The 26,333-nt window shown below is 43.5% G+C and overlaps 1 protein-coding gene across 1 annotated transcript in view; it reads left to right on the plus strand.

The window, feature by feature from the left end:
• The window catches only part of LOC138296821 (ATP-binding cassette sub-family C member 10-like), a 669,768-nt gene that overhangs the window by 467,957 nt on the left and 175,478 nt on the right, over positions 1-26,333 (plus strand). The window contains exon 14 of the mRNA XM_069236276.1: positions 548-740. Within this exon, the coding sequence (XP_069092377.1) occupies positions 548-740 (193 nt within the window). The remainder of the gene's footprint in view (positions 1-547; positions 741-26,333) is intronic.

Here is a 26,333-nt window from a genome sequence, read left to right on the forward strand (position 1 = left end):
TTCCGCCAGGGATTAACTGGCGGGGTATCCCGCCAGGAAATCCCTGGTGGAAATGGGAACATTATCCCACCACCGGTCTGGCCTCCACCGCCAGGTCGAATCTGGCCTGGCAGTGGGTAATAGTGGACTGGCTGCTTTGCAGCTAGTTCATTACTGTTTTCATTATATGGTGGTCTGAACCGCCATGCCGTCAGAAGTAATTAACGTCGGTGGCGCGGTCAGCACTGCCATGTTTATAATGAGGGCCTATATATTTCATATTTGTTGCAGGTAGAAGGTGTTAGATCTGCCCATTCTGTACTGCTCCTTTGAATATGTGTGGTGTATGGTATGTCCACAATATCCTAGTCAGCTCAGTATATGAAGCGAAGGCTGGTATTATCACAATTTCTTGGTTCACAAAGAGCTTTCTGTCTGTGCTTTACTGAACTATGTAGGACAGTCATCTGACAGTAATGAACTAGATATAAGAAGTTGAACCTACCTTATCCGCCGTATATGATAAATGGATCAAGGATGTCATATTGTTTAACTGCTTATGATCCAGCAGACAGCCCACCGCCATCACTGCTACTGCACAGCTGAGCAACTCTGAGGATTTAAAATTCTACCTCACAGTTTACGGATGCTGCACAGCGGCCAACTCCATTCTAACAATTATCCGTGCCTTCATGTTTGCTTATGGCACAATCCGTGCTTCGTTAACCATCCATGACAAGCTTCTTCAAAGTGTTCTGAAGGTAAGTGACTGCTAGACATGCATCACTTCATGCTGATACAATAAGATTATTGTAATGGTGGTAATTGGTAGACTGTATTTGATTGCCCAACAGTTTATGCCACTTGCAAACACTGGTTTGTAAACAAATATCATTTCACAGATTGTTTTCAGCTGCATAGCCTCTTTCAACATTTTTGAAGTTACTGTTCTAAGGCAGTGCTAATACAAGTTCCTGCAAAGTGTTACACTCAGAGCTCAAATACTGATGAGTGCATATAAACCTGTGTTCCAAAAGCATGGATGGTGATTCAATCCATCTGATCCAACAGCGAGAAGAACACCCCCGATCTCTGAAAATCTCCAGTTGACCACGGCAGGTGACTCACCTGCTGTACCTTATTGTTTCCAGATAGCAACCATGGCAAGGTCTAGTTTCCTTCATGATATGTTTGCCTATGGAATACCCTTCTGGGAAACATGCGTCTGGAACCTTCTTTTGATCACTTCAAGACAGCCCTATAACCACACCTGTTTTCATAACTTCCCTTACTACAACCTCTCTTCACAGTTGCAATTATTAGGTTGATCAGGCCATAGAAGCATATTTTCGTATGTTGCAATATACAAGTGTTTATCATACATTTGATCAAACAGCAAACTACCGTCCATTGTCACAGAGATATTCACCTAATTATAATGTTACTTTAACCTTTGGTTTAGATATATTCACTGAAAAAAACAAAGGTTAAAGTAACGTTCTAGTTGGGTGAATTTCTGAGTGTCAACTTTAAAGTTTTGAACTAAAAAACACAGAAATAAATGATGTCATAAAACATGTCATGAGTGATGTCATATGTGAGGTCATAAGCAGTGCATGGTGGAGCATACTTTATAGTTAGTGCTTCTAACCATTACAGAGAAATTTCTGTTTTTTTTAAATTTCAAAACATTACTGTTGTCACTGAGAAATTCACCTAACTATAACCTTACTTTAACCTTTGTTGTTTATAGTGAATTTCTGGTTTTTTTAAAGTAAATTATTTTTGACAGTATTTATGGGTGTGTGGATGGACTGGGTTCGCCTATGAGACTTCTCTCTCAGATGATGGTTGTGCATAAAAGGGTGTATGGGGAGCGACTGGCCTCTCCTATCAGACCTTTCTCTCAGATGACAGGTTTGAGTAGCAGGGTGTGTGGATAGACTGGCCTCTCCTGTCAGACCTCTTTCTCAGATGATAGGTGTGCATAGTAGGGTGTAGGGAGGGAGTGGCCTCTCCTTTCAGACCTCTCTCTTAGATAATGGATGTGTGTAGTAGGGTGAGTGGATGGTCTGGTCCTTACTTTGAGACCTACAGGTGTGCGTTGTAGTGAGTGGAGAGGGACTGCCGTTTCCTGTCAGACCTTTCTCTCAGATGACAGTTGTGCGTAGTAGACTGTGTGGAAAGTGACTTGCCTCTTCGGTGAAACGTCTCTCTTGGATGACAGTTGTGCTTAGCATGCTGTATTCAGGGACTGTCCTCCCTGCTAACACCCCTATCTCTGATAATGGATATGCATGTTAGGGTGTGGGAAGAGACTGTACTCTACTTATAACTCTCATCAAGCCCATGGGCGTAAATAGTAGGCTCTGATAAACACCTTCTGCAGTAGGACTCTTTCACACACTAGTAAGTGCGCATACTACAATACATTCAAAGATCACCTACCTTTTTCTGTGTGTCTTACGATATAACTTTAAAAAAATAATAATTAACCCTCTACTCATCTCAGTACTTATCACACTTCTTAAATCCTGCGAGAGTGCCGCAAGATCATAAAAATGAGTTAAAAACAATAAACATTTCTTATCATTATAGTAGTTATCCCTTAGACACCTCTTCTATAAATCTAGGGGGACAGCATGCCTTTCTGCTGCCCCCTTTTACAGCTTTTTTACTTCATTTTCACAAAACCTCAATTTTTTCACAGTAAACAGTAATGGCAGCCATTTCATTTCTAACATTTCAACAGGTAGCCAATCAGAGCACTCACAGGACTTGCAGGAGCCTCTTGAATCACCCTGAAACTTTCCAGGAAAAAACTGAGGTGGACGAACTTTTTTGGGGAAAGATTGTGGAGATTCGTTAAACAGGGTCACAGTTATTAGAAAACCAAAAAATGCTTGTTCTATGGAAAAGCAGACTTAACCATAACTATCTAGTCGCAACCGCCACTGTGTTTTATATACGTGTGTGTGTAAATATCTATCTATCTATCTATCTATCTATCTATATACATATATATCAAAAACGAAGTTGTCCTCATGTGAAAGCGCACTCCCAACAGGTTATATAAACGGGAAGAAAAAGCAAAGCCAGCAACTCAAAGTGAATTCTTTAAGCAGTTTCATTATTCCAGGCCTTAAGTTATAAAATCATCTCTGGACACGTGTTTCAAGGTCAATCCTTTCTTCAGCAGAGAAAAATATAAAAGTGTTTCACCCTCGTAGGTGCAGCCAGTGCACCCAACCTGATTGCTCTTATGTGACAATCCATTTTTAGTCACACAGACCTGCTTCGATGTGCAGTGGTGCTGCCTTCCCGGCTGGACAGGCCGGTTAATTATCAAAAACGAAGTTGTCCTCATGTGAAAGCGCACTCTCAACAGGTTATATAAACGGGAAGAAAAAGCAAAGCCAGCAAGCCAGTAAAATTATACACTCCATTAGAGGCAAATACAATTGCAAAAGCGACCATGTGGTGTATATACTAAAATGCAGCTGTCCCAAAATGTATGTAGGCAGCACAAAATTGCAGGTACACCTAAGAATTTTGCAACATTTGAGGGCAATTTTAAATCGAGATGAGACTTACCCGGTAGCTAGACACATACATGAAGTACACGGAGGTAAAGTAGAGGAAATAATGTATAGCGTATTAGATGGAGTGAAAAAAGATGTTCGGGGAGGAGACAGAGAAAAATATTTAAGGAAATTAGAATCCAAATATATATTGGCATTTGATACTAAAGAGCCAAATGGATTGAATGTGAGGAGATGCACATTCACTTATACTAATAAAGTAATTTTAGAGAGATCCATACTCACAAGGATTGATGAGAATATTTTGTCATTATACATGCACACACATACACACTAAGAAAATAAGTGTACATAAAGTAATGAATTTCATGTAGATCATTATTCAGTACGCATATTATTATTGAATCACAATGGTAATGAATTTGGAAAATGATCATTGACTGAATAGAGATAGTTGTATTCATGGATTATAGGCGAGGGTTAGTTTAACACATTTTATAAACACTGAAGAATTGACACCCGACAAGTTAATGTATTTTTACATTGTATATTTTCTTATTGTATTTAAGTGCTGTTTAATTGAAACGTATGGTGAAAATTTGTGACTAAAACAGTTTTTCGCATGATATATGTTAATTGAGTTCATTGTAATTGGAGTATAAAAACCGAGCTAAAATGGCGGCTCACAGGTCGATGAAGGCGGCAACGCCGAAACGCGTCCCTGTAGGTGAATAAACATGATTGAATTCGTTATGGCTGTGGAGTGCTGCCTTTTTCCTATATCCACGGAAGAGAAGTGTGCAACATAATACGCAATGGCGTGCGTATGAGGAATAGCACCGTTGACGTTCAGGTGCCGAAAGGGAACGCCGCAAGTGGAGTGTTTCATGTAATTACCTTTCCGCCCCCGCTGGAGAGTCAAACCAAGCCGAGCCGGCGTTGCCGGTGAACAGGAACCAGGTCACACAGGGGTCGGAGGACGCCGAAGGTGACGGGCGCCGTGAACCGGTAAGCGCTAGATGCTCGGCTGTTTATGTTTATGAAGAACATTTGCGGAGTCAAACGCCGTAGTGATAATTCTTTCACATTTGGAGACACCGGCGCGCGCACATAACGAGTAAATAATCGTGTTTACATTCACAATTGTTAAACGCCTGAAGACGGAGTACAATGGCTCACAAAATTCAAGATTTGTATGAAAACAGGAAAGCGAGAGCTGAATTAGTTTTTCTTAAATCCAATGCGAGTGAAACGGCGCTTTCGAGTGGTGATAAAATGGAAGGAAGAGCCGATGTTTATGGATCTTTCAAAGAGTTAGAAAAATTCAAGAAAAAAGAGTTAAACAAATGGTGGGAATGCGAATCCTTAAACAGGTATTTAGAAGCAGAGATTATTCCAAGAGGATTACGCATTTTCATCATGCCCACATATGAAGATCCGCATCCGGATTTGTTAAAAGAATGGGCAGCCCACAATGCATTGAGCTCTGCAGGAATGATGAGAATATTAATTAAATACGCCCAAATCGAAAGAGACAAAGCAATTGAGAAAATTGAAAATTTAGAAAAGACAATCGATGGATTCACTGACAAAAAATTAGTAGACTCATTAAAAACAGCTATGGAAGAGAGATTGGCAAAAATAGAGGAAGAAATCATACAGAAAAAAGCACGTAAATTCAACAGAGACACGATTGATTACCAAACAGGGCAGATTTACACGTTTGCAAAGAAATTTGATTACTGGAGAAGACTAAAAAGAAATGAAAAAAGCTCTAGAGGATTAGATATAGAAAGTATGAAATCCACAGACATCAGTGAAAGTTCTGATACTGATCTTAAAGACACAGGTCGTCTCCAAACTCATACTTCTTTACAGGACGAATTTGATTTTTTAAGGAAAGATCGCAGGACCAATCACAGACCATGGCGAGGATCAAACAGAGCAAGAGGAAGAGGCAGAGGAAGAAAAGACGAGGGGGGAAGAGAAATAAATGTAGAAGAGGGCGAGAAAAAGACTCGCAGCAACAGGCGGTATTGACCGATGATAAAACGATAATTAATTTAACAGATGTTATCTTAGAAGAAGAAGATGTTAAGAACTTATCCTTAGGTCTTTCTTTCTGCCAACCAGATAGGTTTGATTATGAGCAAAGCCGTATTGACTTGTTTCTGTTTACACATAAATTAAAACTATCAAATATACATGCTATCAGTAAAAGAAAGACAAAGAGACCTAGTGAGAGACCAGAATTTGAACAGGATGAAATTGACAAATGGAAGGGTAACCTACTAATTGAAGATATACACTTAATGAGACAGTTATGGTCATTGGAAGATAACTTGAATGAGGAGATTGGTGAGGAACAACTAGTTGCAAGACTGGAATCTGAGGGAATAAGATTAGACAAAGAAGGTGCATCAGGTTTTAAATCAAAATCTAGAACTGTTCCAGCCCCAAGTGGAGACATGATTGATCAATTTTCGGATACCGTAATTAAAGAACTGAAAGCTCTCAGGTTGAAGATGATGAGCAAAACCAGTAGAAATAAGAATAATTATTATAAGACCTTGAATAAGTTATCAAATAATCCACGGATCATAATTAGAAGTTCTGACAAAGGGGGGAATGTTGTGATATGGTCTATAGAGGATTATATGGAAGAAGCATACAAGCAACTAAATGATGTAATATGTTACAGAAGGATTGATATGAAACATGTTGATGAAGTTAAGGTCAATTTTGGCAATAAACTGGAGTAATGGAGAAAAGAGGGGTTAATTAATGATCATGAATACAGATTTTTGAAGGTTGATTTTCCTAAACTCCCGGTATTCTACCTGATATCAAAAATCCACAAGGATGCCTTAAAGCCGCCAGGTAGACCAATAGTATCTATCAGAGGGAGTCTTTTTGAGTATGTGTCCCAATATATAGATTCCTTTCTACAACCTCTAGTAATGAATTTAGCTTCATATTTGAAGGATAGTATGGATTTTTTGAGGAGGATCTTCGACATTACATGGGAGAGTGAATTTTTGCTGATAAGTCTAGATGTTACATCATTATACACAAGCATACCACATAATCTAGGGGTAAAGGCTATTGAACACTTTTTACGTGCAAGACCAATCCATTTTTACCAGCATAGTAAAATGTTAATTGAAATGATACAATGGTGCCTTGAACATAATATGTTTTTTTTCAATCAAGAGATTTTTGAACAGCAACGGGGTACCGCGATGGGCACATGTTTTGCCCCAAGTTACGCCAACCTCTACATGGGGTGGTGGGAAGAATTGGTCCTTAACAATTCCCCCATGGATAAATGGAATGACAACATAATTTTGTGGTTAAGGTATATAGACGATATTTTCATAATTTGGAAAGGTGATATGAGTACTGCTACACAGTTTTTGGAAGAGATTAACATAAATGATTGCAATCTAAGATTCACTGGGAAAGTCCATAAGTATGAGATTGAATTTTTAGATGTGAAAATAATGATTGTCAATAACAAAATAGAAACAACATTATATAGAAAGCCAACAGCAGGCAATAGTATTCTGCATGCCACTAGTTATCATCCACAATCATTGATTGATAATATCCCATTCGGTGAGTTGCTAAGGGCCAAAAGAATTTGCAGCACAGAGCAAAATTTTAAAGAGGTACAAGGAGAAATGATTTACAGATTATATGATAGGGGATATTCTCAACCCATATTAGAAAGGGCAGTAAGAAAAGTAAAATCACGCACCAGGGATTTGCTTCTATTTTCTAGACAAGATGGAGGAGTATCTAGGACATGTAACAGAACAGGACAGAGATTGAACAAGTTAGAGAATACAACGAGGTTTATAACTACGTTCAACATGGCACACTTGGAGATGAGAAAGTTGCTACAAAAGCATTGGCACATGCTTAAGAGTGATCCTGTGATTGGGGAACAAATAAGCAATAAACCTGTTATAACATACAGAAAAGGAACATCCATGAAAGATATTTTAGTCAAGAGTGATGTGAGAAATGTAACGTCCAATACTAATTGGCTCAAACCCCAAGATGGCTTCTATAAATGCTTTAAATGCAAAGCCTGCAAAAATGGAGAGAATATTAGTTTTATCAAAGTAGGAGGTAAAATTATACACTCCATTAGAGGCAAATACAATTGCAAAAGCGACCATGTGGTGTATATACTAAAATGCAGCTGTCCCAAAATGTATGTAGGCAGCACAAAATTGCAGGTACACCTAAGAATTTTGCAACATTTGAGGGCAATTTTAAATCGAGATGAGACTTACCCGGTAGCTAGACACATACATGAAGTACACGGAGGTAAAGTAGAGGAAATAATGTATAGCGTAATAGATGGAGTGAAAAAAGATGTTCGGGGAGGAGACAGAGAAAAATATTTAAGGAAATTAGAATCCAAATATATATTGGCATTTGATACTAAAGAGCCAAATGGATTGAATAGTAGTGAGGAGATGCACATTCACTTATACTAATAAAGTAATTTTAGAGAGATCCATACTCACAAGGATTGATGAGAATATTTTGTCATTATACATGTACACACATACACACTAAGAAAATAAGTGTACATAAAGGAATGAATTTCATGTAGATCATTATTCAGTACGCATATTATTATTGAATCACAATGGTAATGAATTTGGAAAATGATCATTGACTGAATAGAGATAGTTGTATTCATGGATTATAGGCAAGGGTTAGTTTGACACATTTTATAAACAATGAAGAATTGACACCCGACAAGTTAATGTATTTTTACATTGTATATTTTCTTATTGTATTTAAGTGCTGTTTAATTGAAACGTATGGTGAAAATTTTTGACTAAAACAGTTTTTCGCATGATATATGTTAATTGAGTTCATTGTAATTGGAGTATAAAAACTGAGCTAAAATGGCGGCTCACAGGTCGATGAAGGCGGCAACGCCGAAACGCGTCCCTGTAGGTGAATAAACATGATTGAATTCGTTATGGCTGTGGAGTGCTGCCTTTTTCCTATATCCACGGAAGAGAAGTATGCAACATAATACGCGATGGCGTGCGTATGAGGAATAGCACCGTTGACGTTCAGGTGCCGAAAGGGAACGCCACAAGTGGAGTGTTTTATATATATATATATATATATATATATAAAATAAATAACGGTTACAGTAACATTATAGTTAGGTAAGAATTTCAGTGACGACATAACGTGATGCACAAAACTGCTGAAATTCACCAGTTACAGTTAACCGCTGGTAACTCATGCCCTAAGGTAACTATAACTCGTGCCTCTGCCATGCACAGATGTCTTATCAATAATTTCATTGCAAGTGTTGCAGTTATATTTTCAATGATGTCATAGAAGATGTGGAGTGAGGTAATATGTGGGGTAGTTAGCAGTGCATGGCAGGTGTGCACACAAGTCATAGTTACCAGAGATAACTGGTAAATTGTAGTGGTTTTGTATGTGTAAAACGTTATGTCATCACTGAAATTCTCACCTAACTATAACAGTACTGTAACCTTGCTTTTTCAGTGACTTTCTAGGGTATTTTATTGTAAATTAATATTTTGTTATCATATGTAAAGCCAACTCCATGCGGCTGCAGCCAGACCCTGTGTCCAACCCCCTGCAGGTAGCCAACCCCACCCTGTGCACAGTCTTCGGCTGTTCGTGGCATGGTGTTGGACGTACGGCCTAGCCTGTCACCAAGCTCTGCATTCAGCTCATTAGTACAGCCCCCTCCTCAAGCCATTTCAGGCCCCAGAGATCCCATGCCCTGAGGCCTTTTTTTTAAAGGCCTCTCCCCATGGAGTCTCCATCCCCAGGCCAAAACATATGTGTAAAGGGGAGGGGGGCATGTGTCTCCCTCCCTGGGCCACATAAGGCACCAGAGACCATAGCCTATGGGACCCTTAAGAGGAGGGGTCGGAGGGCCCCCTGCCCCAAGCCAATAGTGGGCCCGGGGACCCCATCCCAGGAGCCATAAGTTAAATATAGGGGAGGGACACACAACCCCCCCCCCAAGCCTTAATAGTCAATGCGGAATTCATCCAGAGGGTCGAATCCCATTAAAAAATGGGAAAGGGAGGTGCACCCCACCCCCCCAGAAATTTAACAGACCCCAGGGACCCCAACCCCCAGGGCCCAGTGCCATATTAAAGGGAACCTTCAGGAAAGGGGTTGAACAGCTTCCCTCCCCAAGGTCTATTATGGCCTCAGGGACTCCATCCCCCACCAATGACACCCACCAAGCATCAATTTAGGAACATACTGCGAGAGCTGGCAGAGCTTGCATGCTCCCGCTGGGTGGGAGCAGCTTGTATTTCTCTGCACACAGGAGTTCGAAAAGGGAAATAGGAGTCTGCTCCCACCTGATGAGAGTATTTTTAAATCTCCCGCCAAGTGGGAGTAAACTTGCCTGCGCTGCACATGCTCTTGCAGGCAGGGAAGGCATGTTTGCTTCCACCTTGCAGGAGATTTTAAAATGCTCACACTGGGTGGGAGCAGACTTTTCTTTACCTGCCCACGCTGGTGTGGGCAAGGTCCTAGGGCGGGCTGCCTGGGACACAATCTGTGAGCCGGTCTCAGGGGATGGGGTCCTCGGGTCCTTAAAAGTCTAAGGGAGCCCCTCCTCCCTTTGAAGTTTAGTTTGACCCCAGGGATGGGGTCCCTGGGCACGCTTTTCATGTTCGTGGAGGGGGGCTGCACGACCTCTCTCCCCTTCATTTGAATATCAGTCCTGGAGATGGGGCCCGGGGTCTCATAGAGGCTTTGGAGGGGTGCCACAGGGTCCCCTCCCCTTATATAAACATGTCAGCCCCGGGGAAGGGCCCAAGGGCCTCTTAGAGGCTTGGGGAGGTGGGCCATGTGCCTCCCTCCCCTTAAATTACGATGTGCTGCCCCCAGTGTCCTGGCCCACATGGGGGGTACTTTTTTAATTGCTCAAAAGCCTGTGCCTTTTTTAAATTTTACTTCAGATTTGCAGATCCTCTGTACATTTCCGACAAAGTTTTAAAGTTTAAAAGACATTTTTTGGCCCCAGGAGGGGTTCCTGTGGCCTAGGGGTTAGTGTTTCCCTTCCCTTCCTCCTTAAGTTTTTTTTTCACGTTTTTAGGACTCCTGACTCAGTCCTCAGTCCTAATATGACTGCTGACACATCACTGTTGATGTGGTGGCAGCCAATAAGATCTCTCCAAGAGGTCTGTCAGGTCCACATATCCTCTGTAGTGAGATATATACATTAATTGCTAAAAAACTACTGAAACAGATTTACACTAATTCTCAAAAAACAGACTTTCTGCACCAAAATCTAGCTTGTGCCCATGTTAGTGCAAATTCATTAAGCAGTTTGGGCTGTAGCTGTGTCTAAGTTCCTATGGAAAAATAAATGAGGAAAATGTGTATTTGGACACCCACCCTTTTCTGGCACCCTGCCTGAAAATTTCCAGGAAGGAACTGAGGTGGAAGAACATTTTTGTTTAGAAGGTTTTGTGAAGATTCATTAAACAGTGCCAACATTATTAGGAAAACAAAAAAACAAAGAAATGCCTTTGCAATGGAAATGTGGTCCTAAATATAACTACCCACTGGCGTTGCACACATGGCTGTAGATACACATACTCTTGCCATCTAGTGTTGGGCTTGTACTTTGCAAGTTGTTTTTCTTCGAAGAAGTCTTTCAGGTCACAAGGTCTTAGTGACTCCTTCTCTAGATGTAGATGTGCATGATCACGGACTTCATTGTTAGATTGCTTTTCTCTACCATCAGGTTTGCACATGTGTGCTCCCAGTCTCAATGAGTTTGCCGGGTCCCATTGTGACCTCAAGTTTACTGACTTCCACCTCCATTGCAAGAAGCATCTTTGATGCGTTTTTCAATTTGTGGTGCTGCTCGATCCCTCGGTTCCATTAACGAACATCCACAACTCTCTGCTCTCGGGGGTCCTTCGGGTCACTGCATGCTTTGGGCTTCCTTCAGAGAATAGAGATGCTGTTGAGACAATTTAATGGACGCCCTTCAAGAGGTGCCCCCAGTGTCACTCTAAGTATCTCTGGGTCAACCTCCTTGACATGTGTAACCTGTACCTCTCACCGGACCATGGTGAGAGCCGCTGAGACTGCTGCTTGGCATTCCACAGCAAGAAGACCCTATGTCAGCGCTGAGATCGATGATGGGCACACAGCAGGATGTCCCAGTTCACCTCAGAGACACCCAACATCTTCAGTGAAGTAGATCCTCTGGGCATCAAAGAAAAGCAGGAGAAGGAGGCACTGGCTGAATCTCCCAAGCTCCCACCCCACCTGTCCAGCCCCTAAAATATCAACTCCGGAGGAGGAGGAAGACGCTCCCAAAGACGCTCCATCCATCTCTGTAGGCTAGGGTCCAGCATGAAAGCAGCCCCAGGCATGAGTACTGTTGACATCCCTGCCACACCTCATAAGAACAGCACATTAGAACCGAGCTCTGCCCCTCTGTGGGAAGGGCATCGAGCCCAGTGCCTAAACCACCGCCACGTTCAGGTAGCGCACTGCCCTCAAGCACTGACCATCACTGAAGCAAGGCCTCAGAGCTGAAGTCAGACTCAGCCAGCACACTTGATCCTTGACCCGTTTCGATTCCGAAGATTTACATCAACACTGACATGCCAGCAAACCTTTGATACCAAAGACCCCTGCTCCACACATCCTTGTAGCCAGTCTTTGTCAGCGCTGAAGCCATCTTTGACAACCAAGCCATCCTGGGTGCCCAAACTATCCTCAACACTGAAGTCTGTCACCTTTGATGTTGAGGAATACCTCATCCTGGAAAATCTTCAGCACAAGCTAGATGAGAGACATAGGAGAAGTGTCATCCACCTGCACACAGGCAAGATCGTGGCATCGGACAAGATTCTGTCACTGAAACTCAAGCTGACCACTGAGGACGTCCAGCCATCAGACACTCATCGACCTTCCAATGGGACTAAAGGCAAACCTTCTCCTCCTCCTTCTCCATCAATACCTCCCTCTACTCCACCTTTGCCTCTATCTCCACGCTTCCTCTTCCTTCATTTCCCACACTCTCTTCTCGAAGGTCCCAGAGTCTTACTCTTCACCTTATTCACCAGCTGAGGACTTTGCACCTGTGTACCCTGGTCCTTAAGGTGACCCCTGGGAGGATTACGATGTGGAGCCCTCCACTGAGCCTGATTTAGAACACATGCCTGTTAGGGCTTTAATCCCAGATAATACTATGGCCTACTACATGGTTATTCAGTGCACTGAGGTATACCATCAAATGGAGATGTACGCTATCCATGAGAAGGAGGACTTTTTAGGAGAGACGCTCTCTAAGACCTAGTGGTCTGTCCATTATCTCCTGATGCTCAAGAGGATGAATAAATCTGCCTCCTATATATTTAAGGAGACAGACAAATCTTGTGTGGTCACACAACGCATTGAGAAAAGGTACAGACTGATCCCTTATGACCCGCCCCATATCAGAGGTCATGTCCCACAGCCCAGGCCACTGGGCATGCTCTGCCGCCTGACAAGGAAAGCAGACTGATTGATACTGTGAGGAAGGGAGTAGTGGTGGGTATGGCCACGCACTGGCACATCACCAACTCAGTAGGCCTCCTTTCCAGGTGCAACAGTGCCACTGGAAGGAGATGGTTAAGCTCTTGCAGCACCTTCCAGAGCAGCATCATAAAAGGAGAAGAGCTGGTTCGGGAAGGTAAGGTCATTTCTAAAGACTCGATTAGGTTGCCTTTAGACACGGCAGAAGTTGTGGCCAGAGGAGTAAATACTTTGCAATATAACAAAAGTACACTGTTCCATAAAGAAGAAAAGAGTTAGAAAAGACCTGAAATATCAGGAGCAAGGACCCTCAAGCATCATAATAGATGTCTGGCATCATCATTGGGTAATGCTCCTCGTCAGGTCGGCAGTGCAATACCTGACGGGCTCCCCACAAGGAGGAGCACTGAACTGTAGTGTTCTGATAGTTACAGATGACCACGAACTATCTAAGGGGATCAGTATTATCATTTGAGCATCTGAACCCAGTGGAGAGAACAAGAAGGTTAAGGGTAAAATTGGTAAAACAGCCCTACATATATCATCATTTTAATCAATAGTCAGGGATGTAACCAAGATTAAAAACAGGGGAAAGTAATATAATGAGTATCAATGCTCCATTACTTTCGATAAGCAATAAACTAAGAGGAAAAACTACTAGGAATCCTCCTAAAGCAAGGTCAACATGTTTCGCGTCGTGTGGTCCCTGCGGATCCAATGACGCTTCATCAGGACCAAAATATTAATGTGCTCTTCTCCAATCAAACAAAATCATACTCACAAAATCGTTTGCTTGCTTAGTGGAGTAATAGGTTAAGTCACGGTCAGGTCGCCCTAGGAAATATAATTAGAAACAAAGCACCAAATTGTGCCCAGTAGTGGTAAAAAAATATAATAATTCATGCAAACATTGTGCAATCAATCAAGAAAAGAAAAACAGAGAAATATAAAAAGTTATGATGACAGTAAGATAGGCTTACCACCCCTAAGTCGGGAACAGGCTCCTTGGTAAGTACGTCCCCAAGACTCAGCTATCAGCTAGACATAGCAAGTAGGTGTCATTAGTACAAGTGTTCATCAATGATCTAGTGTAGAAGTTTACAAATGCATTGGAAAACAACATGTCGTTCTAAAAATCTTATTCAAGTATAGTAAATATTGTTCACCGTTCATCTAGTTAAAGTAATATTAGTACTGTGTCGAGTTTATAATGAGCTGAACGCTATTAATATTAACGATGTGTAGAAAATCGGTTTATGACCACCAACGGTCAATGAAATATTCAAGCGTAAGTAGAAATGATGATAATCGGTACGTAATAGAATCACCAAATCAGATAAAGTGCCATTCCGCTTGTAGAGGCATCGTCAATGCCTTAAACTAGTTTAGGAAATACTGAACGCTATTAATATTAACGATGTGTAGAAAATCGGTTTATGACCACCAACGGTCAATGAAATATTCAAGCGTAAGTAGAAATGATGATAATCGGTACGTAATAGAATCACCAAATCAGATAAAGTGCCATTCCGCTTGTAGAGGCATCGTCAATGCCTTAAACTAGTTTAGGAAATAAGGGCTCGTACAAGAGAAAGCGCGCTCAAACAACATGACAGGAGCGCGAGGGAGCCCGTAATAATATCACCAAGTCGAATGAAGTGCCATTCCGCTTGTAGTGGCACTGTAAATGCCTTAAATTAATTTAGAAAAATAGGGGCTCATAAAGGGGAAGAGCGCGCTCAAACAGCATGACAGGAGCGCGAAGGAGCCCGAGCGTGACATGTAGGTCAAAAAACCAGACCTCCACAGAGGTCTTGCAATTTACTCACTGTGTGCGCCGGGAGTCCAGATTCTGGACCTACCCATCGGGACGTCGAACCGTATACAAACGCGGTCAGACTTTCTCGGTGTATTTCAAAGTACCGACGACCCGGAAGTGAGGTCCGGTCTTGAATCTCATAGGACTTCCCACAGTGGTAGAAGTATAGTTGACATAGAAGAGGGCCTCAGAAGATTTGGCGGCCATCTTAAATGAGGAAAATTTCAATCGTTTTTAGCCGAAGAAACACTCCCATCCTGTAGGTATATTTCAAATATAGATCGAAAAAAGCACTGACCATTACTGTTATCAGTCACCAAAGAGGCCTCTTTGAAAAAACCTATTGTGAATCCAGCGATGTAAGTTAGTGGGTCTGTAATAAAATATCTGGAAAAACAAGACAAAAAGCATCTAAATGTCTTCAGGATGCAGTATATGAAAAAGCCGGTTACAGAGTGTGTGTCTATTATTCAATACATATAAAGATGTCGCAGGTACCTGTGAGGGCCAAACAATGTGTTAATGAGGTCGGAATAAATACATATGATTTATGCTAATGATGTCCATGGGATGTCATCATTAAGACCCCGTATGTTAGTTCCCAATTTGAAAACCCATCTTTGTTCTGTCCTAAAAAGATGTCCAGGATCGTTAGGTTTGATTTTAGGTGATTCCAAAACTAGCCACCAAAGGTCGTCAGGGGAATGTTTTGCCGCTAGGTAATGTTTACTAAGTTTTGTAGTGATCTTATTGCACCTGATGTTACTGCGGTGTTCATTAATACGGTTTTTAACCGGTCTAGTCGTCATGCCAATGTAGCGTAGATCACAAGGGCAAGTGATCATATAGACACAATTCCTAGTGTTACAATTGGTGTGTTTTCTGAGGTGCCAAGTACCTATCGGATCTAGGTTTATTGATGATACATTCTTAGTGAATACACAAACGTTACAGTTCCCACACGGGTGATGTCCTATAACTGGAGGAAGACCCCACAATGTCTTCTGAGTGTGGGTGTCGGTTGATGGCCGTGGACGGGTGTGAATGACCATATCCTTGATATTGGTTGACCGTTTAAACGCGAATATGGGTCGTGAAATGTCATGTCCACCACTGGTCAAAATAGACCATCGTTTGTTAATCAGTTTCTTGATTGAATTGGATAAGGGAGTGAAAGTTGAAACACAAGTAATTCTCGACTGGGGTGTTTTATCAAAAGTAGCCAGTAGAGACTCCCTATTATTATTTCTTGCCCGTTTTCGTGCCTGACTCACAATTCTGGAGGGATAGTGGCGTTCCACAAGTTTATCTTGTAGAGTGTCAGCTTGGTGGTCAAATTCCAAAGAGGAGCTACAGTTCCGTCTAAGTCGTAAGAATTGACCAATTGGTAAATTATCTCGTAATGTTTATGGGTGGTGACTTTCATACAATAACAGAGAGTTCCGGTCAGTGGGTTTATGATAAATGGAGGTAGACAGTTTACCATGATGGATAGTAATCATCAAATCAAGGAAGGGTAACTGAGTAGCAGAAACGGTGGACGTGAATCTGAGAAAAGGATCAAGAGTATTGATCCAGGTCGTGAAATGGTCCGCAAGAGACAGGGGACCATTCCATATGATCAGGATATCATCGATGTAACGGCGCCATAATGTTACATGGTTTGAGAATAAATTGAACGGTGATAAGATGAACTTTTTCTCAAAATCGTACATATATAGGCACGCCAAGCTTGGGGCAAAGGTACTGCCCATCGATGTACCCCGGACTTGATGATAGTATTGGTCATCGAATTGAAAGTAATTTTCAGTCAGAGCCAATCTAGCTAGTTGCATTATAAAGCCGACTGGAGTAGAAAGTGTATCAGATACATCATACAGGGCTGACTCTATAACTTGTAGAGTCGCTTCCTGTGGAATGTTGGTATATAATGCTTCAACATCCATAGTGATTATGCCTTGTACAGTATCAGAGTTGTTAACCGACTCAATCAAGTTAAGAACATCTTTGGTATCCTTCAAATAAGTGGAGGAATTCTTAACAAGAGTCTGTAGAAAATGATCACAGAACATTGATAATGGTTCTAAGACCGAACCTATCCCCGAGACAATAGGGCGTCCTGGTGGTGGTATAATACCTTTGTGAATCTTAGGCAGGCAATAAAAATACGGGACACGAGGATGAGAAGTGTCAAGAAAATCAGCCTCCTTAGGTGAGATCCACAAATTATTCTTAGCTTCTTCGATCAGGATCCTAATCCGAGTCTGTAGTCTGGTGGTGGGATCATCCCTAATCTTAACATAATAGGTGGCGTCACTTAACAAGCGTAAGCACTCTTGCTTATAATCAGACGTATTCATAATAACAATGGCGCCTCCTTTGTCAGCCTGTTTAATAGTGATCTGTGGATCGGAAGCTAGATCAAGTAAGGCCGTCTTCTCTTTGTTGGGAATGTTAATGAATGGGTGTTTAGGGCATAATTTGTTTAAATCAGTAAGTACTGCTTTTTCAAAGGTTATAACTTCACTAGGCATAACCATTTGTGGAGGTACAAAGGTGGAGGGTTTTTTTAGACCTGAGTCACCCTGTATTGGTTCTGCTCTCTTGTCCTTAAAGAAGAAATTCAACCGGATTTTCCGGAAAAATCGAGCCATTTCAATATGTAGTCGAAAGAAGTCTTCCTCAGGTGTGGGGACAAAACCCAAACCCTTGTTGAGTACGTCTGTTTCTGTAGATGTAAGTGGTCTAGATGATAAATTGACCACTAGGTTCTCACTGAGGGGCTCCTTGTTTGGCTCCTGGTCACCATTTGGGGTTCTTCTCTGGACCATTGAACCCGTCTGCCCCTTCCTCTTCTTCTGCCTCTGCCCCTGCCCCGGCCGTGGCCTAAAAAAGGCACATATGGCAACATGGGGCGGGGTTGAAAGAAGGGATAAGGAGGTTGCCAAGGCATAGGTTGGTGTACTGGGTAAGGTGGATAACTATAGAAAGGTTGTGGTGAATTTTCATCCGTACTCCAACCATCTGAAGAAGAACCGCTACTAAAAGAACGGGTTTTCTTGAAATTAGTTGTAGATTCATCAGAGGATCTGGACTGATTATCAGCCTCATAGTCATCCTTAATGTAAGGGTATACTTTTTCTCTACTGAATCTAACTATATCTTTATGGAGTTTAGTTATTTTCTGTTGTGTCAAAAACTCCTTGGTCTCATTTAATTCTGTGGTAATTTCTGCAAGTCGGCTCTTAAACGCAGTTAAAGATATGGTGGTCTTCAGACTGTTCTCAATCGTATTGATTTGAATGATGATTGTGTCAGCCAAACGCTTAGAGGTATTGATAATTAAGACCAACCAATCCCTGGTACATTTCCAGGCTATTTGAGCCCAGTCTCTTCTAAAGGCTAAATCTTGTAGAAATATTCGTGGTATATTGGAGACCAAAGCCCATTGGGAGCAATATTGGCTCGTAGGTATTCTGTCATGATGGTCCAAAATACTTTGGTCATTTTTCAGTGGCATTACTGGATCTGCATGAATGGTTTCAAGCCAGAGGTGCAGTAGCACCTTTTCAACCTGCTGTTCGATGGGGAGGACCTCTTCCGACCCCTTACAGGTCCCATCTGGCAGGGGCTACTTTTGGAGACAAGAGTCCAGAGGGGACTCAAAAGCCTCATCCTCATTACCTTCCCAGGCCTATCAGTGGCAGCAAAAGGCTACCACCAGCAGGGTGGCAGAGATTTCACATAGGGGTTTTAAGAGGCAACAACTCTAAGGGCAGAGGCAGAGGCATCTCCATTGCAGGAGTCTCTACCTCCAAGAATTGACTTGCCACTCATCCATTCCGCCCAATCACACACCACCTGTTGGGGGATACTTCAGAGATTTCTTCTTCATTGGGAGGAAAGCACTTCTGACTGGTGGGTCTTCTTTATAGTCAAGTATGGCCGATGCCTGGAGCTCCTCACCACCCCAACAGACATCCCCCCGCACCCTCACCCTTAGCTCTGACACATCTCATGCTGCTCCACGAGGAGGTTCTGGTGCTCCAGTGAGTCATAAAGCCAGTGCCCTTGCAGCACCAGGGAAAGGGTGTACATTTTCTATACTTCCTCATCCCCAAGAAGGACAGTTCCCCCAAGACAGTCCTCAACCTCTGTCCTCTCAACAGATGCATCCCATCATTGAGATGGAGGGTTCTACCTTTGCATCTCCCAACCATCTGCCTGGATCCAACGATTTTTCACAAGCAGTACCCCTGTGCCCCTGTAGGTGGCATCGATCGGGTCCACGTGGTGTCGTAGTGCACACCTGAAGTGACGTCCGCATCATCTATATAGATGCCACCTCTGTGCGCTGACGTCAGTTCTTTGCTTTCTGTGCCTGTTAGCTCTGACCCTGAGAAGAGCTACTCCACAGTCATTTTTTGACAGGCTTTTTTGAATGTTTTGGCAACTTTGTTTTGAGGTTTTCCCCCTGGAGTGTCGATGATGTCTTAAAAAAAGAAAGGTTTTAAACCGTGTAGCGCCTGTCACCGCACCATGTAGACCCACAACTCATGTGTCTGTGGTGTCTGGAGCGCGACCATGACTCCAAATCGTGCTCCAGCTGTTGGGCCATGGCACTGAAGGATTTGAGGGAGCGGTCTCTAAAGCTGTAGCGGCCCTGCAGGCGACTCTGAGTCATGTGACTCCTTGGAGATCTTGGTCCCGGTCAAGAGGATGGTCATGGGTCTGCTCCAGGAGACCCAAGTCCTCTTCATCCCACTCAAAGTCATTGGGTAACTAACGTAAGAGGCACAAAAAGTACAAGAAGTCAGAGTGTGCTTCGACTTCTCCTCATCCTTCAGCCAGCGGGACAAAGGAACATCAATGTTCAAAGCACGGCTCTTCGGAGCCTGCGCTAGGGCCAGTTCCACACCTCCCCGCTTTTCCGGTTGCTGGCACGACGCCCGTTCAACTCAAGGAATTTTACGAGGCCATGCGCCTCATCTTTGAGCGAGTGAACCCTCCGGAGCTCCTTTGGGCCTCCTGGTGTCAGGGGGGCCCCACCTGGTTCCATGTTGGCAGCTCCAACCCTAGCTACGATGGGCCCCAATGGATCCAATCATGGATCCGGACCGATGTTGGTTGTGCCAGTGTGACCTTCATTGACTCCGGTCCCGATTCCAGTGCTCCTTGTGCCACGGGCGCCCACCATTGGCGCCAGCCCCATTTGGATTCCTGAACCTGACACAGAGCTAGAATGGAGTTGACCGACTTCGATTCTAGCACAGACAGGACCCATGTGTAGGTTGATGCCTCAACCTTATTCTGAAGGGCTAGTCCTTGAGGTAGAATAGGAGGGGGCACTGGACCCTTTAGAATACCAGCCAGAAGGGCGGGAATTGGACTGGTCTGAGAAACTGGGTGATCCCAGCAGAATGGATACATCTCCAGGTGCCGGCATGCTTTCTCCTCCCACCATCACTACAGAGAAGGGAGCTACATATGCTATGGTGGTGAAGAGGGTGGCTGAGGTCCTAGACCTCCAGTTGCCCTCAGTGGCAGTCAAGACTAACATCTTGACAGAAGTGCTACAGCCAGGAGCTTCCTCTTCTGAACCCCTGCTCCCTTTAAATGAGCACTGACAAATGTCCTTCTGGGAATCTGGTCCAAGCCCAACACAGTCAGATCCGCAAGGACAGGCATTTGGTCCCGCAAGAATTCATAGTTTAAATTTGTCCGCATTCCCACTCCCAGGTACAGTATTGTTTGGGTATCTATTCAAAAGTAAGGAAAATGTGGCTAGAAGTCTCTATCAGATGAACAAGATACTTACCTTTGGTAATGCCTGATTTGGTAGAGAAAATATCTAGCCACAGATTATTTACCGACCAACGCATCCTCCCCTCTCTGCGAATAGATTTCTAGGGTTAGGGATGATCCCTTTCAGAGTCCCAGTTTGAACACACCAGTGTTCGTGCACTTCATGGCTCCGTGCTCCTGGTGTGGAAGGTTGTGAAAAGTAACTGACATCAGCGAGCCGAGATGGTGCCTATGTAGGTGATGAAGATGTCCCTTCCGATGTGGACAAATCAGCTGCGTGGAGCCAATGGACACAACCTACTGGCGTGCAGGGGTACTGTTCATGAAAAATCTTCCAGATCCAGTCTGACACCTTGGAAATTCAAAGGTAAGGTATCTTTGACTAGATATTGTTTCCACCAGAAAAGGCGTTACTGAGAGTAAGTAACTTGTTCTTCCTTGCCTTACAGGATGTCACCTCCTGCTGCCGCACGGTGATGTCATGGCCACCCTTGAGCTGAAGGATTCCAATTTCACATCCTGATTTATCTAGCTCATGTGTGCTACCTTTGCTTCATGATGACTTCATTAGCACCAGTTCAAAGTGCTGCCCTTCAGAGTGACCAAGGCTCTGAGGGTCTTCACCAAGTGATTAGCGGTGGCAGCTGCTCGCTTAAGGAGGAATGGAATCCATGTTTTCCCGTTCCTCAATGGCTGATCACTAGTGCAAGCCGATAAGAATACCTGGCTCACACCCATACCACAGTATTCCTCCTTCACAGCTTAGAGTTCACAGTAAATGACACAAAGTCTCATGTGGAACCATTTCCTGGTCCAACCCTTCATAGGAGCAGTCCTTGATTCCTTAATGAGAAAACCCTACCCAAGCCCAGAAAGGGTGCAGGCATTCCAACAACTGCTGCCTCTTTTTCAGCTACCTATTCGCCTTTCAGTTTGCACTGTTACGCACCTCCTAGGAATGATGGTCTCATTCATTGCTATAGTGCCCAATGCTATGCTACATATGTGCCCACTTCAGGAGTGCCTCTCGAGCCAGTGGTTAAAAGTGGAAAGTCAGATGGAGGATCTAGTGTTGGTAAAGACCAGTATCCATTGCTCTCTGTTGTGTTGGAACAGCAACAATTTGTTGCGGGCATATCCTTTACAGACCCTATTCCGCAAGTCAACATCACCATGGATGCATCCCTCACTGGCTGGGGGGGCTTAGCTAAATAACAAGAGAGTCCAAAGTCTGTTGGCACCTCAAATTTGGGGTCTCCACATCAACCACTTGGAGTTGTTAGCCACTCACCTATCTCTGAAGGCGTTTTCCTTCACATTCAAGGCAAGGTAGTCTTAGCGGGTACCAACAACATGGCCACCATGTTCTATCTGCAGCAGCAAGGAGACACTCACTCATGTCCCCTGTCGGCCCTAGTCCCACAGATTTGGAGCTGGGCATTCCATCCCTGTGTTAATCTCTTGCCAGAGTACCTACTGGGAGTGGACAACAGTTTTGCAGACATACTCAGCAGGATGCAGCAACAACTCCATGAGTGGGAGCTCCACAAGGAAGACATAGATCTGTTCTCCATGGCAGAAAATGCCAAAGGCCGAAATGTTGCTGCCAGGTTTCCACACTCCCAGTCCATGGACAATGCTCTGTGGAAAATTGTTCAGGGATCTTGGCCTATGATTTTCCTGTTCTCCCACTGATTCCATAAGTGGTCAGGAAGCTGAGGCAAACATTCCTCATCCCAATAGTTATGACATGGAGCAGACAACCATGGTTCTACACTCTGCTCAAGATGTACATTGTGCCACACAAGACGCTCCCCAACAAGCCAGACCTTCTTTCTCAAGACCACAGCAGGGTCAAGCACTCAGAACCAAGGTGAACCCATGCAGCTCCATCTAACAATTTGGCTCCTGAAGGCATAGAGTTTGGTTACCTGTAAACCAGAGGGACTGGGAGTTTAACTGGTCCAGTGGACATACTTCCTTTTCATACTATATCCATCAAAAAAGTACACTGTTCCAAAGGTGATTAAAGCAACACAGAAACAACTTTAAAAATCTCAGGTATGGATTAATTCAGAAGAAAAAGGCCCTCATGCATTGCACAGGGTGTTCACAAATGTTGGAAGGACCGGCAGCTCTGGGCAAGGCTAAAGGCAAAAGATATACTTGGGCAATACACCCAGCCCACACCAGGACCCCTGGTTCTCCCTCCTGCGCCTGGTTCTCCCTCCTGGCCTTCCATGCTAACTTGCAGGCGCATAAGTCTTATAGTATTTTTAAAAATACATTATTTCCTGTGCTATGGATTTTTTGAAGTGTCATGTCTTGTGTTTGTTTTGTTTGTTTACATCCATATTGGGAATGTTTTATGTTGTCAAGAACAAATGTGACTTTCAATGATGGTTACTGATATATTACAAATTAATATATATATATATATTTTTTCAAAATTATTTATAAAAAAAAAAAATCAGTTTTATTAATTTCAACACATATTGTCGACCACAATTACAAAACTGGGTTAATATGCACCACATTCCAATAAAAGAAAATTGTTCATTGACTCAGGCGTTAATTCTATCATTTGGCTCCAAGCAGTAAAGAGATGCAATATCGTCTCTTTACATTACAATACCTTACAGTAACACCCCTGTTGCAGTGCCTATGCTATGCGTATTCCGTATCCCCTCTAGTGGTCCTAGCACCATGGCACAGTTTTAGTAATAATACCACTAGCTTTGCCCGTGTGTGTCCCTGCCACCCAATCTAAAGCCGGAACGGCTTGGTAATTTATTGTTCCTTACGATATTCCCTGTGGGTACGTGGGTACACTACACTGCAGATCTACCCAAACCAATCCACCCCTTGTTAAACATTATCGAGGTTTGCTCAATAGGAATACACAGCCATTTGTAGACCATTTGTCGCCAATTCGACCTAGGAAAACATAAAAGGCTAAAACACATTTTAACATTCTGTCTGCTGTTTAGTAAGTCACGGCGGGCGCTCATCAATTTTAGCTTCCAATTTGGCCACCAAAGCTTCCCAGGTATCATAGCCTGTAAGTGCTTGCCCCCTATCCTGCAAGGCCCGCAGTACACACGAGTGCGGCTCAGTGCCTATCCCTCCTCCAGATGAGCCCCAATAGTAGACTGTTAAGTTCACGGAAGAAACTCCTGGGGACAACCATGGTCAATGCTGCAAAATAATATATGAGCCTTGGGAGAATCAGCATATTCGCTATTGTCACCCTACCCAAGACGGAGAGAGGCAGCGAGCAACAAAATCGGAGTGAGCTTTTCATAGAGCGAAGCGTGCTGACCAGGTTACCATCCCTCAGATCATACACCTTGTGGTAAATTTGTATGCCCAGGTATTTAAAGGTATCTAAGCACCATTTCAATCGACCCATAGGGACCGCTTCCCCCATGGCAGTGGGACGTTCAACCAGGGGAAACAAGCAGGATTTGGACCAGTTGACCCATAGGCCTGATATTGCTCCATATACGTCCAATAAGGACATCACCTCGGGCAGCGTATTCCTCCCGTTTTCCAGGTAAATCAGGGCATCATCCGCATAGAGCGATATAATATGGTATGTCACCATCCTGCATATCCCCCACTGCTCGGCCCTCATGTGTAATCGAGCAGCCAGAGGTTCCATTGTGATGGCGAACAACAGGGGTGACAGTGGGCACCCCTGTCTGGTCTCCCTCCCAATGGGGAAGCTTCCTGATATCATTCCTCCCGTTTTAACCCTAGCAGTTGGGTCAGCGTAGAGAGTCTGCACCCATCTCACAAATCCCTGGCCAAATCCCATATGCCACAGTGTGGCAAACAACAAGTCCCATTTTAGGGTATCAAGGGCTAGAAGTAAGTAGATTCCGAATTGCAACCCGCAAATTGCGAGTCGCAGTTCAGAATGTAGGATGGTGTCCCCGACACCATCTGCGACTCGCAAGGGGGTCACAAAGGCCCACCTCATTATTATGAATGAGGTGGGTCGCAATTTGCAACCCCCTTGAGATTCGCAGCACTCACAGGGATGGTGGCCTGCTGGAGACACCCAAATTCCACCATCACACCCTCCACACACTTCCCTTCAAAAACTTCTAAAACAGCTCCTGTTAGAGATCAGGACCATGTTAAAGAAAGGAGCAATAGAGAGAGTCCCTTCTTCACAGCAGGGGAAAGGATTCTACTCCAGATTCTTTCTAATACGCAAGAACTGGACAGAATGGTGCCCTATCCTCAACCTCAGAGACCTCAACAAGTACCTCAAGTACCAAACCTTTCGTATGGTCACGTTACAGGAGATTCTCCTTCGTATGAACCACAGAAACTTTATAACAGCCCTGGATCTATAGGATGCATACTTTCATATCCCAATCTCACCTGCCCACAGAAAGTTCCGCCGCTTTACAGTAGCTGGCAGCCATTTCCAGTTCAAAGTTCTTCCGTTTGGCCTCAAATCGGCCCCAGAATATTCACAAAGTGTCTAACGTTAGTAGCAGCTTGCCTGAGAAGGCAAAATCATCAGATTTTTCCATATTTACATGACTGGCTCATAAAAGTGCAATCGAATCCAGCGGCCCACAACTCAACAAGGGCTTGCATCGAACTACTCGACAAACTGGGTCTCACGCTAAATTGGAACAAATCAAAGATCTTGCCAGCAAGAATAACAACGTTCTTGAGGGCATCAATAGACACTGTCAGGGACAAGACCTTCCCCACATTAGAAAGACAAAACTCAAGTCCTTAGTAACCAGCATTCAAAGAAAAAAGATTCTTTCAGTATGCAGCTACAAATCTCTACTGGGGATGATGTCACCTTGCATTCAGCTAATTCCATTTTGCCGTCTAAGATTGCGCCCCCTGCAGGAAGAATTGGATCTTCAATGGACGCAAAAAGAAGGGTCATTCAACGACACTGTCACAGTGACTCCACACATGATCGAAGCGCTCCAATGTTGTTCAGGCCAGTCAAGCATGGCAATAGGTAATCCTTTTCTGCTCCATCTACCTCTGCTGGTCATGATCACAGATGCTTCTCTGGAAGGATGGGGGTCTTATCTACAGGACCTACAGGTCAGTGGAAAGTGGAAGAGCTCTCTTCAAAGTGGTCACATCAATTTCTTAGAGCTAAGAGCAGTCTTTATGGCTCTACAGACTTTTCTCCCCAGAATAAAGCAGTCTGCTTTTCTCATAAGAACAGACAACACAACAACAATGCATTACCTGAACAAGCAGTGAGGGACAAGGTCTCTTCCCCTATCTTGAGAATCTCAATGTATTTGGAATTGGGCTATTCAAAATGGAGTAACTTTAAAGGCAGAACACCTTCCAGGCAGATAAAACAAAACAGCAGGCACCCTCGGCAGACTAACATCCTGGTGTCACGAATGGGAATCAAATCAAATAGCCCTCGACCAGATCTTCAGGGAATGGGGAAAACACAACCTGGATCTCTTTGTGACACCACAAAACAAAAAATGCCGCTTCTACGCAAGCTGGGATCACAATCCGGGATCGCGGGGGAATGCCTTTTCAATGGCATGGTGCGAAATATTTGCCTACGCCTTTCCATCCATTCCCCTGATTTC

The sequence above is a fragment of the Pleurodeles waltl genome, chromosome 5 (assembly GCF_031143425.1).
Source record: "Pleurodeles waltl isolate 20211129_DDA chromosome 5, aPleWal1.hap1.20221129, whole genome shotgun sequence".
Lineage (NCBI taxonomy): Eukaryota > Metazoa > Chordata > Amphibia > Caudata > Salamandridae > Pleurodeles > Pleurodeles waltl.